The sequence below is a fragment of the Dreissena polymorpha genome, chromosome 4 (genome assembly GCF_020536995.1).
Source record: "Dreissena polymorpha isolate Duluth1 chromosome 4, UMN_Dpol_1.0, whole genome shotgun sequence".
Taxonomy (NCBI): Eukaryota; Metazoa; Mollusca; class Bivalvia; order Myida; family Dreissenidae; genus Dreissena; species Dreissena polymorpha.
In genome coordinates, this window is record NC_068358.1 from 98,017,266 (window position 1) to 98,034,469 (window position 17,204).

The 17,204-nt window shown below is 35.4% G+C and overlaps 1 protein-coding gene across 3 annotated transcripts in view; it reads left to right on the top strand.

Moving 5' to 3' along the window:
* Positions 1-11,510, top strand: part of LOC127879856 (ankycorbin-like) — a 43,125-nt gene extending 31,615 nt beyond the window's left edge. For all 3 annotated transcript variants that reach the window (XM_052426925.1, XM_052426926.1, XM_052426928.1), the window contains 4 exons: positions 3,841-3,948; positions 4,211-5,455; positions 7,588-7,653; positions 8,122-11,510. In XM_052426925.1, coding sequence (XP_052282885.1) covers positions 3,841-3,948; positions 4,211-5,455; positions 7,588-7,653; positions 8,122-8,196 — 1,494 coding nt within the window. In that variant the 3' untranslated portion in view covers positions 8,197-11,510. The remainder of the gene's footprint in view (positions 1-3,840; positions 3,949-4,210; positions 5,456-7,587; positions 7,654-8,121) is intronic.
* Positions 11,511-17,204: the final 5,694 nt, after the last annotated feature.

Here is a 17,204-nt window from a genome sequence, read left to right on the forward strand (position 1 = left end):
AGTACATAGTGACGTCCCTTTATTGTCTTTTCTAGAACAGTTTGAGAACCATGGTTGCTGCTTCTTATGTCGCCATAGCATCTTCTTTTGAGTTTTTTTTATAGATGTTTTTAACATCCTTTTAGAGATTTCTGAAAGTTTCTTACATTTAGTGACATATTTTTGCCCAATATTGTAGTTTGTTTGCTTTGTAATTTTGCCAGTTATCTATTAATTGATTCCCAAATAAATACTTGCCTCCATTATTTCTTGGACATCTCTTTTTTTTCTTATAAATATATTTAAAGCACTTTGCTCTCATGGTAATTGTATTAACCTTTCCTTGTAAATTAGCGATCAATGTACTTGTTTATGACTTAATAATAATTATTAATGAAACTATATCCTTTAAATCAACACAGTCAGTAGGCCTTTAAAGACCATGTGGCAAGCAAAAGCAACTTTTATGCTGCCTAACAGTCTGTTTTGCCAGTATGTTTTTCCTAGGTTGTTATTGTTTGCATTTTAACCCTTTTGTGGATATTTATTTTAACCGCTAGATGGCAGATTTATTTGACTTAAAACTCAAGATCTTTAATGACTTCTAAGACTGCAGCAAGGGCATGAATAGTTGGCTCCATTATGTTTTGAAGAAAATGTTTGCAGTTGTCATTTATGCTTGTAAGTTATGCAATATATAATGGGTATGTTGTATGCAATGGTCAAACAGATATCAGAAAACAGTGCATTAAAATTGCTTATTGCTAAGCTATCTTTTACGACCATGGGATAATACACTGCTTTACATATAGTTACAGATCCAGAAGTTGAGCATGGAATTATTATATCTTATTAAGACAGTTGTAAAAGTTCATGATTTACTCCTATCAATTTCATGTTTGTATTGCTCTTCTTAGGTCTGATTGTCCTCAGGTCTAATTTTTTTCCTACTCAAGTCTGATTGTCCTCCTCAGGTCTGATTGTCTTTCTCAGGTCTGAATTTCCTACTCAGGTATCATTGTCCAACTCAGGTCTGACTTTCCTACTTTTGTCTTATTGTAAAACCCAGGTTTGATTGTCAGGTATGATTGTCCTACTCAGGTCTGATTGTCCTTCTGAGTTTAGATTATCCTAATCAGGTTTTATTGTCCTATGCAGGTGTGATTGTCCTCAGGTTTGATTGTTGTATTCAGGTCTGATTGTCCTAACCAGGTCTGATTGACCTAGTCTTGTCTGATTGTCCTACTCAGGTCTGATTGTCCTACTCAGGTCTGTATGTCATTCTCAGGTCTGATTGCCATGCTAAGGTTTCATTGCTCTACTCTGGTCCAATTGTCCTACTCAGGCCTGATGGCCTTACTCAGATCTGATAATCATAACCAGGTCTAATTTTCCTACTCAGGTCAAATTTTCATAGGCAGATTTTTCTTCTCAGATCAGATTTTCCTTGGCTAGTCTGATCCTTCATATTATGTCTGATTGTCCTACTCAGGTCTTATTTTGTCCTATTCATGTCTTATTATTATAGTCAGGTCTAATTTTCCTAGTCAGGTCTTATTGTTCTAGTCAGTCTTATTATCCTACTCAGCTTTGATTGCCCTTACTGGGTCTGAGTGTCCTCAGGTCTGATTATTATATCTTATCTGATTGTCTTACTCAGTACAGATAGGCCTACCCAGGTCTGATTGGGGTCTTAATCAGTTGTCGAACAGTTATAAAGCATATTGTTTCTGTATATTTTAAACATAATTTTGTTTTCTTTGTTTTCTTCAGTATCGTTTCATTAAGTATTCCATCAAAAAGCGTTTGTTGATTTTTTTTTCCAATGGAAGAGACACCAAAGACCTTAGCAGAATGAACAAGACCTATCACAGCATATTGTAGCACTCTGCTTTCAAGTATCCATGTATATATCTATAGGGGTAGCTGGCACTAACTGTCATCATTTTATTGTCAATAAATCAGTCCTTGCAAATTGATATTAAGCAATTTATATTCTCTGAAAGGTAATCAATTGCTTCCTTTGCAGTTATTATAATATTGTTCATATTGTGTAAAGTCAAAATTGATTTAATTTTTATTTGTTAACATACAAATCACATAAATGTACTTATTTACATAATTATAACAAATAACAGGCAACTTTCCTTGGTTTAGTGAATCTAAAAAAGTTCTAATCATTGTTTATATTGCATTTATATTGTAAAAAATATGTAACAAATATGTAAACATTAGTTTTGAGCAGTACTGCTTTATCTTAGCTAAAGCTGCGCAGAAGTGGATCAGGGGGATGCCCTGTGTAGGTATTGTGAATGTTTGTTTTTGTTAGCCTGTATAGAGAGGGATGAGCTCAACTTTTCAATAGCTCACCTGAGCATCTTGTTACTCAGGTAAGCAATAAACATTCACTCAGCCCTCTTGTTTTAGATAACCCTTTCCCACTCAAAAGAATAGAGAAAATGGTAATGTGCAAACAGCGTTATACCAAAACAGCCTACATGTCACTTGCATTCTGTTCATGTTTTATGCTGTTTGCTGCTCATTAGTATCTAAAGGTTGGAAATGGAGCCTTTAAAACTTAAATCTAGAAAGAAAGGGGTAAAGGGATAAATATTTTCATAGAGCACAATCCTCGGTACACAGGTATGAACTAGGCAGGTCTTCACAGTCAGTTGCAGATGCATGTCCCCACAGAACACTGATCATAGTTCATTAAGTTATCATTTAAATGGGCCTCGCTCTGTGAAAAGGGGGTTTAATGAATGTGCGTAAAGTGAATTCCCAGATATGCCTATGTGGACTGGGGACGACACTTTCCGCTTCTATGGTATTTTTCATTTACAGTCTCTTCTTTGCAAATATCCAGTTTAGGCGGAAAGTGTGGTAATGCTAATCCTGTATGACACTTGACGCACATGCATTAAACTTCCTTTTCACAGAGCATGGCTCAATTAAAAAAATACAATTTTGATGGCAGTATGTTAATTTGGATGCAATTGTTATTTATTTCATTATTGTTGTCTTTTCTCTTTACCATCTTATTTAACCTCTCTTAGGTGTCTATTTTGGACGCCAACAATTGATTATAGTGTCCTTAATCTAACTGCCTGTACAAATGTCATTTATATGCAAGGGCTTAGATATAAGACACCTTAATGAACCAATGTAGGTCAAGGGCTTAGATATAAGACACCTTAATGAACCAATGTAGGTCAAGGGCTTAGATATAAGACACCTTAATGAACCAATGTAGGTGTATCTATATTTGACTAACAGACACAAACTATTTGAGAAACAATTATGTTTTGATATATATTTTCATTTGGATGAACTGCTTGAAGTTAAATCTTTGAAGAGAACATGTATCAGTTTGACTGGATATTAAATATTCACTTAAATGTTTAAAAAAGACTCTATGTATCTTTGATGACTTATTTCTGATTTTAATAAATATTGTAATTAACAGTTTCATTCGTTGTAAAAAACAGTATTTTATCAATGAATGGTGTAAAGGGAATATTTAAAAATTATTAAAATAATTGTCATCCAAATGTCATCCAAATGTCTATTAAAATATGTTCATCAAAAGTTGCTTTGCTGGATATTAACCCCGGCTCTTAAGCAAATGAAAGCACTTGACTATAAGCTACATTTCCTAAAAATATTCAATATCTATTTATATTTGGAACCTAAAATACCTATCAACTGTTGCATCTATGTTACATCAAGATAAATTATCAAGCAGTTTTACATTGCACCACGGATACTGTATGTCAACATAAATGATAGAGCAGTTTTTAATTGTACCACGGATTATGTTTTGTCAACACCAACCAAGCTCCATTTGTCTGTTGTTTGCAGTCGGGAAGTGTGTCCTCTCTTGTCTCCCTTGATGAGATGTCTGAGGTAGAGAGGCTGCGACGCAAGGTCGAAGACCTGGAGATTGAAAAGAAACTGCTGCTCAAAAAGGTATTCATCTGCTAGGTTTAGTAATGTTTTGAGCTGCGCTGTGGGCTAAATGTTCATGGTAAAGTGTCGTCGCAGATTAGCCTGTGTAATCTGCACAGACAAATCAGGGACAACACTTTCCATCTAGACTGGATTTTGTTTTGAAGAGACTTCTTTCATACAAATGGAAAATGTCATCATGGATTAACCTGTGAAGACTGCACAGACTAATCTGGGATGAAAAATAAGCACTAGCATGAAAATGGTTTTTGTTTATCTCCAGCTACAGGACAACAATGTGTTACCAGAAGAGCAACTGCAGAGTCTAAGAGTGCTGGAGGAGGAGAATACACACCTCCTTACGGAGGTGAAGCAACTACGCAATGAGATCATCTCCATGAAACAGACCAGCATTATTGTTGAAATAAATAGTGATGCAGTTGACAAAGGTGTTGATTCTGAACATAACGCTTTAAGTGAGATGCATGAAGCTTTCAGGAAGGAGAATGTGTCATTAAAAACTGAGAATGGATTACTGAACGAGGAACTGCAAGCATTGAGGGACACGTATAGCAAGCTGGTTGTGGCTGGTGACAATCTGCAAGATATGTATGATACATTAGTAGCTGAGAAAGAACAACTGCAGAAAGACTTTGTTGAGAATGAATTACTGAAACAACAGCTTGCTAAAGAAAATGAAATTCTGCTGTCTGACAGCAATTCCATGAATCAAGATATACATAGTTTAGTCTCAGAGAATGAAAAATTACATAACAATTGTGTGGAATTAGAAAAGAAACTTGCCACTGCCAATCAGGGAGCTAAAGCCAGTGACTTTGCTAAGGTAGTAGATGAAAGAGATAAGCTTAAGGAAACAGTTCAAGAGCTGGAAGTAGCAAATAATGAATTCAAACAGAACTATGAGATTGTTTGTGAAGAAGTAGAGAGTTTGCAAAGTTCAGTTCAAAGAGCAGAGTATGAACGTGATCAGATTCAGCAAGAGTTTGATTCCCTGACGGACGAGTACGAGAATCTGCAGTCGTCTCATGAAGGATTGCAACAGGATTACAATCAGCTAGAGCAGGAGTACTCTGAACTCCTAGCAGACAAGGAGAAGCTGGAACAAGAGTTTCTTGAAGTTCAGACTGCAAGTGTGAGTGTGGAGCATCATAACCCAGCTGTGGCCGAAGAGAGAGACAAACTTCAGCAAGACAATGAAGTGCTAGCCATAGAGAAGGAACAGTTAGAAATGACAATAAAGGAGTTGTCAAAATCAAATGCGTTACTGAACGAGGAATTATCATCATTGAAAGAATCTCTGGATATAAAAGATAAGGACAGCGAGAAGAAAGAGAAGAGAAGTGAAGGGAATAAGAAACCATCTGAAGCAACATTGACTATGAATGGCAATACTAATTCTGATGGTAGTAGTGACCCTCAGAAAGTGTCTGTGGATGCCCTTGTCGAGAAGGACAAGAGGATCCGCTCCTTGCAGATTCAGATATCCAGACTGCAACAGCAAATAGCAGTAAGCTTCTGATACAGATTCCTGTTATTGGTTATTGTTGGGTACCAATGCTTTCTTTTTATATATGAGCCTCGTTATGTGGAAACGGGCTTTGTGCATATGTTAAAAGGGTCATCCCAGATTAGCTTATGCAGTCGCACATGCTAATCTGGGACAACACTTACACACATGCATTAAGCCAAGTTTTTCCCAAAACTCGGCTCATATTGAGTCCATTTTGTACTTTTATTCGGAATAGTGGACATAAATATACTTGTACAAAAGTTAACATATATTTCTTTTTGTTCTCTTCTGTATCAATTTCCATACATAAGTTTGCATGTTGCGGGGAGTGCAATGGTTGTTCTGGTTTGTTTTGCATGAAGAACATTTTGAGTTTGTTGTGTTGAATATTCTTAGGGTCTTGAGATTATGTTATACATCTAGAAAGGTGCATAAGTAGATATTTTCTGTCTTGTAAACATTTTTATCATTAATTGACAAATGCCTTAAGAGGGGTGAAGTTGTTATTTTTTGCAGACAGTTCTACTAATCTAACCAGGCACTGACATTTCAGGTATTGGCATTTACATGACTCTTGGGTAGGGGTGCACAAATTGTGTTGAGCAAATGTTTGGTAACATGTGTACCTACCTTATTGAGCTTTAAATTAAGTTTTAGAAACTCATCATCACACTAGAGATAAAATTACATTTACCATAGCATTTGCTAAACATCCTAGTTTGTGAAAGAGACATTTTCTTGTAGTTTAGGACAATGCGCACACAATTGTAATGTGTTGGCACAAATTGCATTGAGAAGAGCAATGGCGTTTTTTAAATAGAGTTCTTCTACTATTTTGCAGTGAAAAGACAGTGTGGATTTTTACATTTTTACGTGTCTTAACGATTGGGTGTTTTTTATGGTGCAGCTCTCATGTTTGTCGAAGTTCATCATTGCACTTCCCCAGTGCTTATTCATCACTTGATGTGGAGAAAACATAATGGTTTATATTCATTTGCATTACATTTTTAAAGATGGATGTGGTTTTGCAATTAATTATCTTGCTAAATGAAATTTCTTGAAATTCTGACAAACAAACTGAAATTACGATAACAAATTAATAATATATATTCAAGTATTATTTCAATTATGTTTTTATTCCACCATGGAGACCAAGTGGCAGGCTTACAGCAATACACTTGTCTACCTATCTGTCCATGCATATGTTCATCTGTTTGTACTTCGTCCCAAAGATTTTGTGTTTGAACTACGGCATTGGTTCTCGCAAACTTTCACAGTTGAAGGACCTTAATGTGCTGATGATTGCTAACGAAGTAATTTTGACTGTGAAGAGTTTTTGCAGAATAATGGCCCTTTGTATGTTTTCCTACTTAAGTTTCTGTATACTCCCCTGAAGCTTGTGTTTTGAACTCCTGTGGTGTGGATCTCACTTTAACTTTTTAAGTTGAATGAAAAAAAACATGCTCAAACTTTCACAGAGGAATAACCATTAAAAATGTAAATGATTGTAAACGGACTCAAGGTCGCCGTGGTGTAATGGATATGGTGTCCGCCTAGCGAGGGGGAGGTCACGGGTTTGATCCCCACCGTGGGAGCGTTCTTTATATCTCCCCCAAAGACACCAAGTACTGGTTCTAGGCCCAGGAAACGGACTCGAGAGTGTTTATATAAGCCTAAGGCTTTCGATGCAATCGAGCTAAAATAAATAGGTTTAAACTAAACGGACTGCAAAAGTTATGGCCTAATTATGTCCCTTTGTCTTTTTTGTCCACTGTACAATATATAGCGTCTAAAAATGTGTTTTTGGGGTCATCAATGTCTGTGATACACTTCTAGTTGTTGGGCAGTTGCAAAAGCGTACACTTATTAAAGAATACACAAATGCCTATGTGTGAAAAAGATGAGTTATTACAATAATATTGATATATCTTTGCTTGTTTTGATGCTGATGTAATAAAGTAAATTAAATGCGAAGTCATTGAAGCCAGGCTGAAATCTGTGAAATTACATCATTATTTTGATGTGTTGATGATCAAATATGGCAAATTTTGTCAAAAGATATATATATTTTTTTAATTTTGCTCAAGAAAAGCATCAAATAAACAAGAAGTTAATGTATTTCATTTCAGGCGCATGACAAGCATTACAAAGATGTCATCAACACCTATCGGACACATCTTCTCAGTGCAGTACAGGTACATTAAACTATTCAAGGATGTAGTATAAATCCTTTGTATGCAATATTTAAATGTTGGACAGATACATTTGTTTCACAATAAACATAGTGAATGTTATTTAGCACTTACATTTATAATAGAAAATAATCTTTACATAACGTTAATTTCATTTATTAGTAGACTATTTATGAAAAAGCATAATAGATTAAGAGTTTTAGTAAAGCAAAATGTTTAAATAAGCATTATCTGAAAAATTGTGATTGATTGAAGATTATGCAATTTAATAGACCTGTTTAAATGTATGCATATACATTAGATGTCCCTTCTTTTAAGCAATGTATATATTGTTTAGCATAAATTACTCAAATTCCAGAATGCAAAACAATTAGTGGCAAATCTTTGTGATTTTTTTAAAAGTGTCTCTTCACATTAATTTTAAAGTCTGTTAATAAATGACTGAATTATTTGCTCTGTCCATTTTTGCAGGGCCACCTTGATCCAGATGTGAAGCAAGCATTGTTCACCATCATAGAACAGAGGAGCAATGAGCAGTACTGCTGAATCACCATCATAGAACAGAGGAGAAATGAGCAGTACTGCTGAGTAACCATCATAGAACATAGGAGCAATGAGCAGTACTGCTGAGTCACCATCAGAACAGAGGAGCAATGAGCAGTACTGCTGAGTCACCATCAGAACAGAGGAGCAATGAGCAGTACTGCTGAGTCACCATCAGAACAGAGGAGCAATGAGCAGTACTGCTGAGTCACCATCAGAACAGAGGAGCAATGAGCAGTACTGCTGAGTCACCATCAGAACAGAGGAGCAATGAGCAGTACTGCTGAGTCACCATCATAGAACAGAGGAGCAATGAGCAGTACTGCTGAGTCACCATCAGAACAGAGGAGCAATGAGCAGTACTGCTGAGTCACCATCAGAACAGAGGAGCAATGAGCAGTACTGCTGAGTCACCATCAGAACAGAGGAGCAATGAGCAGTACTGCTGAGTCACCATCAGAACAGAGGAGCAATGAGCAGTACTGCTGAGTCACCATCATAGAACAGAGGAGCAATGAGCAGTACTGCTGAGTCACCATCAGAACAGAGGAGCAACGAGCAGTACTGCTGAGTAACCATCATAGAACATAGGAGCAATGAGCAGTACTGCTGAGTAACCATCATAGAACATAGGAGCAATGAGCAGTACTGCTGAGTCACCATCAGAACAGAGGAGCAATGAGCAGTACTGCTGAGTAACCATCATAGAACAGAGGAGCAATTAGCAGTACTGCTGAGTCACCATCATAGAACAGAGGAGCAATGAGCAGTACTGCTGAGTAACCATCATAGAACAGAGGAGCAATGAGCAGTACTGCTGAGTCATTATCATAGAACAGAGGAGCAATGAGCAGTACTGCTGAGTCATCCTGGGACCCAGCTGAGCCTAGCTTGGGGAAAATGGGGCTTAATGCATGTGCGTAAAGTGTCGTTCCACATTAACATGTGCAGTTCCCACAGGCCTATCAGGGACAACACTTTCTGTTGTATGGTAATTTTCCAAAGAAGAGTTCTCTTCCTATCGTAAATCCAGTTCAGGTGAAAAGTGTTGATGCTCCATTGGGATGAGACTTTATGCACACATATATTAAGCCCTGTTTTATCAGAGCAAGGTTCAGTTGCATTCTGTACACCAATATTTGGGACATGTGGCAATGTGTGTTCCTGAACAAGGTGTGGACAGTTTCTGTGAGGACATGCCCATTCAGACTGCGGTTTGATATAGATCTGATTCACACTTCTATCACTTTGCCTTTTTTAGATTCAACAAATTGTGTTTATATAAGTCTAAAGTCATTTTGAAAATGTGATTGTGTATTGGAGACATATTTGTTTTGTTTTTTTACTGGACTTTTTCCTGACCCAAGTCTTCAGTATTATTCCATACTATAGGACCAGTGCTGCCAGTGATACATGTTTGAACTAGCTGTTAATATGCAATCAGATTCCATAAAGCCCATTTGACTTGGGACATGACTTTGGTCTCTAATGTGTCTGTTGTCTTCGTTCAGATTCCATATCAGTGTTTGACTTAAATGTCAGACACATTTAGCATTTGAGCTTTGTTTTAGGAAAAATGGATTAAATGCATGTGCATGTACATAAATTTTATCCCAAATAAGCCTATGCATTCTGCACTGGCTAATACAGGACAAAACTTAATGCATGTGCATGAAAATATCCAGATATTCCAGCCAAGCCTGACATCTTATCGACAGTTTAGTAAAGTTATTTACAAACGATATTACATAATTTTGTTTAAAAAAGGTATCGTTTATGATAACCAAAATATGTGTGTTAATTAGCTTCTAAAAATGTACAAGTTACCTCTTTAAATGACTATGAAACTTATAGTGACAATTATTTAATTATTTTAAAATATTTTTATAGCAAATAAATGTGATATCTATGTTATTAAGGTCTATTGTCAGCCATTAATGTTTATATAGTTACAATCACTTGTTTAACATTGTCACTTGTGTGTCATGACAGATAACTCTGTAGTATGTATCTTCACCTACAGGAGTTATGCCATTGGTGTACTGGGGAAAGTTGTGTACCTTCAATACAACGTCTGTATGCTCCCACAATGGAGCTATTTAGGCATAAAGTAAATGCATTGTCTGTTTGTTTGTCGGTCTATCCTGCTTCTCATGTAGAGAAAAATATTCAATTTATTCGAATAAAATATCATGTAATGATAGAGAAAAGCTAGGATATACATTGAGTGCAAGGTTCATAACTCATGCATCAGTGACATCTACTGGTGACAACCCTTGTTTAAACAGCTTAAACAAAGTTCCATTCACTGAGAACATGAGCATAGCACGAACACTTCTAACCTTCATATTGGTCTTAATGAATTAAATTTGTGCTGATATGCATTCATAATTCTAATTTATGTAATTGAATTCATTGCTATTATTTACTGGAAGAGCAATAACTGAGGATTTATACTCGTTTACATAGAAAGCTAATAAAGGCATGTCAATGTGCAGACAGATTTGGTTAATTTGCATGAATATGTTGATAAATACTAGTATTCAGACAGTCCTTTCCTAACCTATTCAGAGCTTCATACTGCAAATGCTTGAACTTGTTATTTACATGCTTAACCCTTTTAGCTCAGGAACTGAATTTTAAAGGCATTTGCAAACAGTTTGGATCCTGATCGGACGCCACAAAACGTGGCGTCTGATCAGGATCCAAACTGTTTGCTATTCTGATAGTGGTCTTTGAAAAAAAACAAAGAAAATGATGATTTGAGCAATTCAGCAGACACCAATTTAGCAGACGACAAATATCCCAGCATGCAAAGGGTTAATAGGGGGTTTGATTGTGAGTTATGTATCAATGTGTCTGCATAAATGTGAGTGTCTGTATTAACTAAGCTATAAGAGGGACTTAGATTTGTTAAATGCATAATATATAAATCGTTGCAGAGTATATATTCATGTGTACAGCTTGCATACATATATCACATATTTTTGTTATCTCAGTGTTTGTTGTTTTATTGTACGTTCAACATCCATTTATATTTGTTTAGCCGGTAGCTTGTGAACTGTGTAGTTTGTGAACTGTAATCGTTATAGTTACGCATTAAATGTTTGAGTTGTTTGTATATAACTATTGTCAGATTTTATCATTCATGGTTTCATTTTTTTATACAAACATGTTTCTTCCGTTGCCATTTTTGTTGTACATTTGCATACATTTGTTATCATCGTACATTTTTACGTTTTACGATTTTCTGGTATTTGAAGGTTTTCATGTATACACATGTATTTTTATATATAGAATACACAAATTAACATGATTGTTGGTTTTTCGTCGTTTTTATTTATCTTTCCACACCACTGGTCTAGTGTGATGACCCATTATCGAAACGACTCAAATAATGTCACTTAAGATACTTAAACTGCCCGAACAATAAACTAGTAAGGTAAATGCAGCTATAATAATAATAAGTAATCATGGCCGATTAGTCGTGTATATAGTTGTTATAATAACAATAACAAACACGATACAGAAGAATTCATACATCGTAATGTGCACACTAATCATCCAGAGAGGTAGAGAATAACACAAATACCAAGACATGACGTACAACTAAATCCATTTATGCATAGCATCTAGAAAAATGGCCTTGGCAAACAGCGTACAACCAGATGAGACGCCGCATGACGCGGCGTCTCACCAGGGTCTGCGCTGTTTGCTTAAAGGAATTTTCTAAATATCGAAATAAATATACTAGACATCCCTAATTTTGGAAATAAATTGATCCAATTTAGAAGGATGGGAGAGTCCACTTGGTATAAATGGGTTAAAACGAGTAGCTACGATTGTATTTCATTTTTCAAAATAGCAAAGACGTCGATATATAAAACAGTAAAATGACCGGCCAGAAGAAATAGAACCAGAAATTCAACCAAAGAAAAAATTCATTAAATTGCAAATAATGTTATGCCGTACAGCAGAAACTGCTTCATGTACACAGGCATGTAACCTGTTGGAAAATCCCCATTGTACGTGTAGGTTCGTTCAAACGGCTCACAAACATTTTTATTTAACATGTTGGCGTTAACTCGTTTGTTATAAATTTCACTAAAGAAAACAATATTTGTTTGAAGGTACCATATGAAGAGTGTTTATGTTGACAGTGCACTCGTTTATACTAGCGTTATGTGCCTATTTTTGTATGTTTCTGTGGATGGGTTTATCCTCTCTGAATTGCACCATTTTCCAGTTGTTATGTCTACCCGTCTAATTACTACATGTTGAAATCGTAAAAAAATCCAGTCACTAGCGTTACCTAAAAGGCTGTTCGTTTAACGCAGTGGTTGGTATACGCGCTCCTCTCCTAGGATACTCGGGGTTCTAATCCCGTTCCCAGAAGCAGGTGAGTTTGGTTGGTGGTCACAAAACTTGACAGTTTGGGTTTCCTCCGGGAAGTCCGCCGACCCCCCCCCCATTCCTCAAAACAAGACCACCAACAAAAAAAAATCCTAGCATCTAGAAATAGCTGGAAATTGCAAATGTTCAAAATTGCTCCCAACTTTCGTGAGTCTAGTAAGGTAATTAGGTAGGTGTGCTGGGGGATGACGGTATTCGCGGAGCCGCTCGCAGAAGTTCCGTATCCGGCTCTCTTCAGAAGCTGTACTGAAAACCACTATTTACACACAGCGCCAACTTGAAATTAGCACTGGCTCATTTTTTAATGGATCTCCCAAACATAAACGGCGGTGCATAAACAAAGTTTAAATTTCGGATATGTTTACTATATTTCGACAGTTATTCAAGTACAACTATGAACGTGTCATGCAAAGCTTAATAGGAGCATTCCCAAATAATATTTGACTGAATGGCCCCGTTCGTTTATTTAATTATCCAACGTCAACTTTCAGCCCTAGCCGTTTAGCCGAAGCGTTGAACGTTGAAAGACGGCGACTTTCGTTCGTTTTATGTAACGTCAATGTAATAGCATTTTTTCACGAATACTAGTTAACCCCCATTTACAACAATAAACAAAACTTGCAGCAGATAAACCAAACAGCAGACAAAACATGAAATCTGCAGTGAAGGGGTAAGTATATTTTTTTTAAATTATATCCTTAGATTTTTAACAGTATATTTTGTTATGCACTTACCCAATCAACAACTTACGGACACAATCTTATTGGAAGTATATACAAAGCAAGGGGGCTTGTGCATGTGCATTTGTAAGCTCATAATCAATAGCTTTTTACGATATGCGGTGTTAAAGACTTGATATACTGGCGAAGTATAATCATAGTTTTGCTTAAAGACAGCAGGTTATCGTTAATTTAAGTTTCACATTATCAAGATATAAGCAAATTTTTAGAAAAACAAACTAACAATTGAACAACAAACAATAAATATCTTTAAAAAGATATTCGGCGTATATCCTGACTTTGGAAAAAGGTGGACAATTTACGTTTTTAAATAATAAAACTGAAAACAAACGTGCTATTGTTTTCGTTCTTTGTTCAAAGTCGCATATCCACCGCGTTATTAAATTCTCTTATAATTAAAACCACACAAGTATTTGTAGATAAAAATTATAATCGAAATAAATGTTATCTTTACCCCTTAGTGTAAATGATTCATTGTTGATTTTGCTAATCAGCGTTGTGTTTTTTCTATATCGCTGTGTGTACAATTATTTGTATTGTATTCGAAACTATGTTGATTATGCAAATCCATGCATTTTGATCAACATATATAATTTGATAAAATCGAGAACATTCATAGGCTCGGCATAAGTAATTTATGCATAACGCACATTGACAAACATTATTAATGAACGTGATATACACAAACTTGCTTAATAAGTATTATGTATAATTTTGTTGATAAAGACATACATTTAAAATATTTTATGGATACCATTAACAACTCCGTAAAGTTTTTTAAATGTTCTGTATACAGTTATTTATCTCTTTTTGTTTTATGAAAAGGACATAAGCAAGATGTTCATAATACGGGCAAAAGCCCGCGAAGCGGGCGTTGACCGTTAATTTGTATCACTTTTCTGAAATACAAAGAGACATTACCTTATAGGCTATCAAGTCAAATAATTCCTGCCGTCCCCTATTTTCGCGATGGAAAATCATAGAGCGCTGGAGCACATAGACACTTCGACAAACGCTATATGACACGTAGATGCATTCCTCATGAAATAATACGTCATGGCAGTAATTATTAAGTAGCGAATCGTACTCTATGTTATTGTATTATATGTTTTTGACCGCCAAAATGCAATTTTTTGTTTTTCTTCCGGTTTGCCTGTTTCCCGGCCTTAAGCCGTAACGGGCAACAAGTCATATTCCACAGTATGGTTACTACAAAACGCGATAACTTTGGGAAAAAAAACATATTTTCATTAATATAACCCGTCTTAAATGTATTGCACAAATCCAGATTTCTTTTGAATCTATTTGCTTCGATATATTTGATTTCTGATTGTTATTATTATCCTCATAAATCAATAAACGCTTGTTTAAAAATAATGTCATTTAAAATATTATAGTCGGCATCGGTATTCTCGCAGTATTTTAATTGCGCCACCCTACAGTACGTGCTGTTCAGATGTCACAGTTCATGACACAATTTGCATTCGCTCTCAGAAAGGAGTTTTACATGTGATCATTAGCAATAATCTGGTAAGTTGCGGTTGTAATCCTTCAGAAACAAGTTTATTTACAAAATGTATCGATATTGCGATTTAACTGTTTTGTATTTTAGCTTAGTTTCAACTTGTTTACACCTTGCTGCGTCTCACTTTGCCGAGGTTTTTATATCACTATATACAGATTAGGCCTAAAACCCCTAAATCTAACACTGTCGGATTTTCGTACCACAACATTCCAGATTGTTCAAAATTAAACAAAAAACTTTTAAAAATGCCTGCATCATTTATCAAATTTTAAGATTTGTGCTCACTGTTGGTTCTCCATTTTTAGAAGCTGTTCTGCCGAGCACTGGACATCACACAAGCCATTCTATTGAGCAAAACTGACAGTGTTGGTTTCCAGAAATCAACAAAGGAAGGATTCATGAACTATCAAAGTTTCCATGAAATGAAGTTTTTAGCCATGGTGATCTTGTTAATTGGTTCTGTAGATTTACTTCGATTTCAAAGGAACATATGTGAACTTTTAAAGAACTTTGTAGAGTCTATATCTGTCTCTCTTTAAACAAAAATCAGCTGTCACATTATAAAGACGTATGTGCAAACATTGTCAATGGGTTGTTAAATTAACGATTTGAAGGCAATTAAAATGTTGAAGAAAAGCAATTGTTCGGATGCAAATTTAGCCTATATGTCGACCAGTGTCTACAACTAAATGTTAAACTTGCAATAAAACACTTTACCACAAGTTGGTAAAAGAATTCCATACGTAGACGTTGTGATCATTTAGTAAGACAGTGTAATAATAAACAGTAGCAACTAGCATCATAAATTAATAAATTTGCTGTTTATTGTTTTTGTCCCATGATAAATATTTTATACACTAGTAAAAAACCAGCATTGTTTATTTATAAAATTTATTGTATAACATATTGTTTTGAATAAACTGCATACTATTCTGTATTATTCTTGTTTTTCATAATGCATTGAATGGATTTTGATACATGAGTAATTCATTCAACAGTTTTTCAAAAGATAACATCACTTTGTAACTACATAATACATAAATATTCTTGTAAGTTGATGACAGTGTTTAAAGCGGGTATATACGATTTGTATATGTGTTTAATTGTAATATATTGATAAAATATGTTACAATAACATAAAATGGGAAAGAAAAAATATACATTAAAGCCTAATTTCATAAAATGCAGCAAAGACAAATTAGCGCCCCGAGCCGATTGTGACGTTCATATTTTCCTACAATAACCGAAGCATTCGTCTTTTTATTCTATATCCAATAAATTCATCCAATCGGCATTCTTCATATGTACCACGTGACCGTCCAATATATTCCGGTATTGGATCCAAAAAGTCAATCTCCACGCAGAGTTGTCGTTCCTTGCTCTCACATACAACTCTGCATAAGGCTCAGCACGCCATTTTGTCTACCAAATAGCTAAAACCGAACAAACGCATACAATGTATATTTGAGTGGATATTTAAGATCGCATGCATTTAATTAAGAAATATGACTTTTAAATGTACGATAAATCGTGCAAAAACTTGTGAGTTTTAATGCAACTCTTTGGAACTATTTTATTGCCCATTTACACAGATGTAATCATTCCACGCACTTCACAAATGTAAACAATTGTACATATTTTTTATTGAGTGACGTTAGGCATTGCTTCGACGTATTTATGTATGTGGGTTTCTTAACATAAAAAAAACATTTCAATTGTATAATAATTAATTAAGACTGATAAAAGATATCATGGTATGAGATGGTTTTCTTTAATGCAGTTAATGCAATGTAACCGTCGTGCAAGAGATTGTTTAGTATACTGTAACCTCACTGATGAACGCTTGGAATGATCATGACATGAATGAGACGCTTTCATAACAATAGTCCGTTCTGAGCCCAACACAGAGTTGAATGTAATGTGACCGTCGTGCAAGAGATTGCCAAAAAGTCTGTATTTTTTCCATATTGGACAGTTGAGTACAAGTGCACTAAGCAATTGCTTTATAAAGATAAAAGCCGTTACCGAGAAAAAGTATCCGAATGTACTATAATCGACTCGGGCGCTTGTCTTGAAAATAGCATAGATGCAATTAAAGCATTTTAAAATCAAAATTAAAATGAAACAAAGAGCTGAAGAAAGGGATATAGAATAAAAAGCTTATTAGACGTTTAAACTGTACAATACGTGATATATTTGGACTCGCACACAGTTTGAAGTCATATTGGACTCGCCTAACGGCTCGTCCAATATGACGTCAAACTGTGTGCTCGTCCAAATATATCTCCGTATTGTACAGTGAAACGTCTAATAACCTATAAGTATTAGGATCG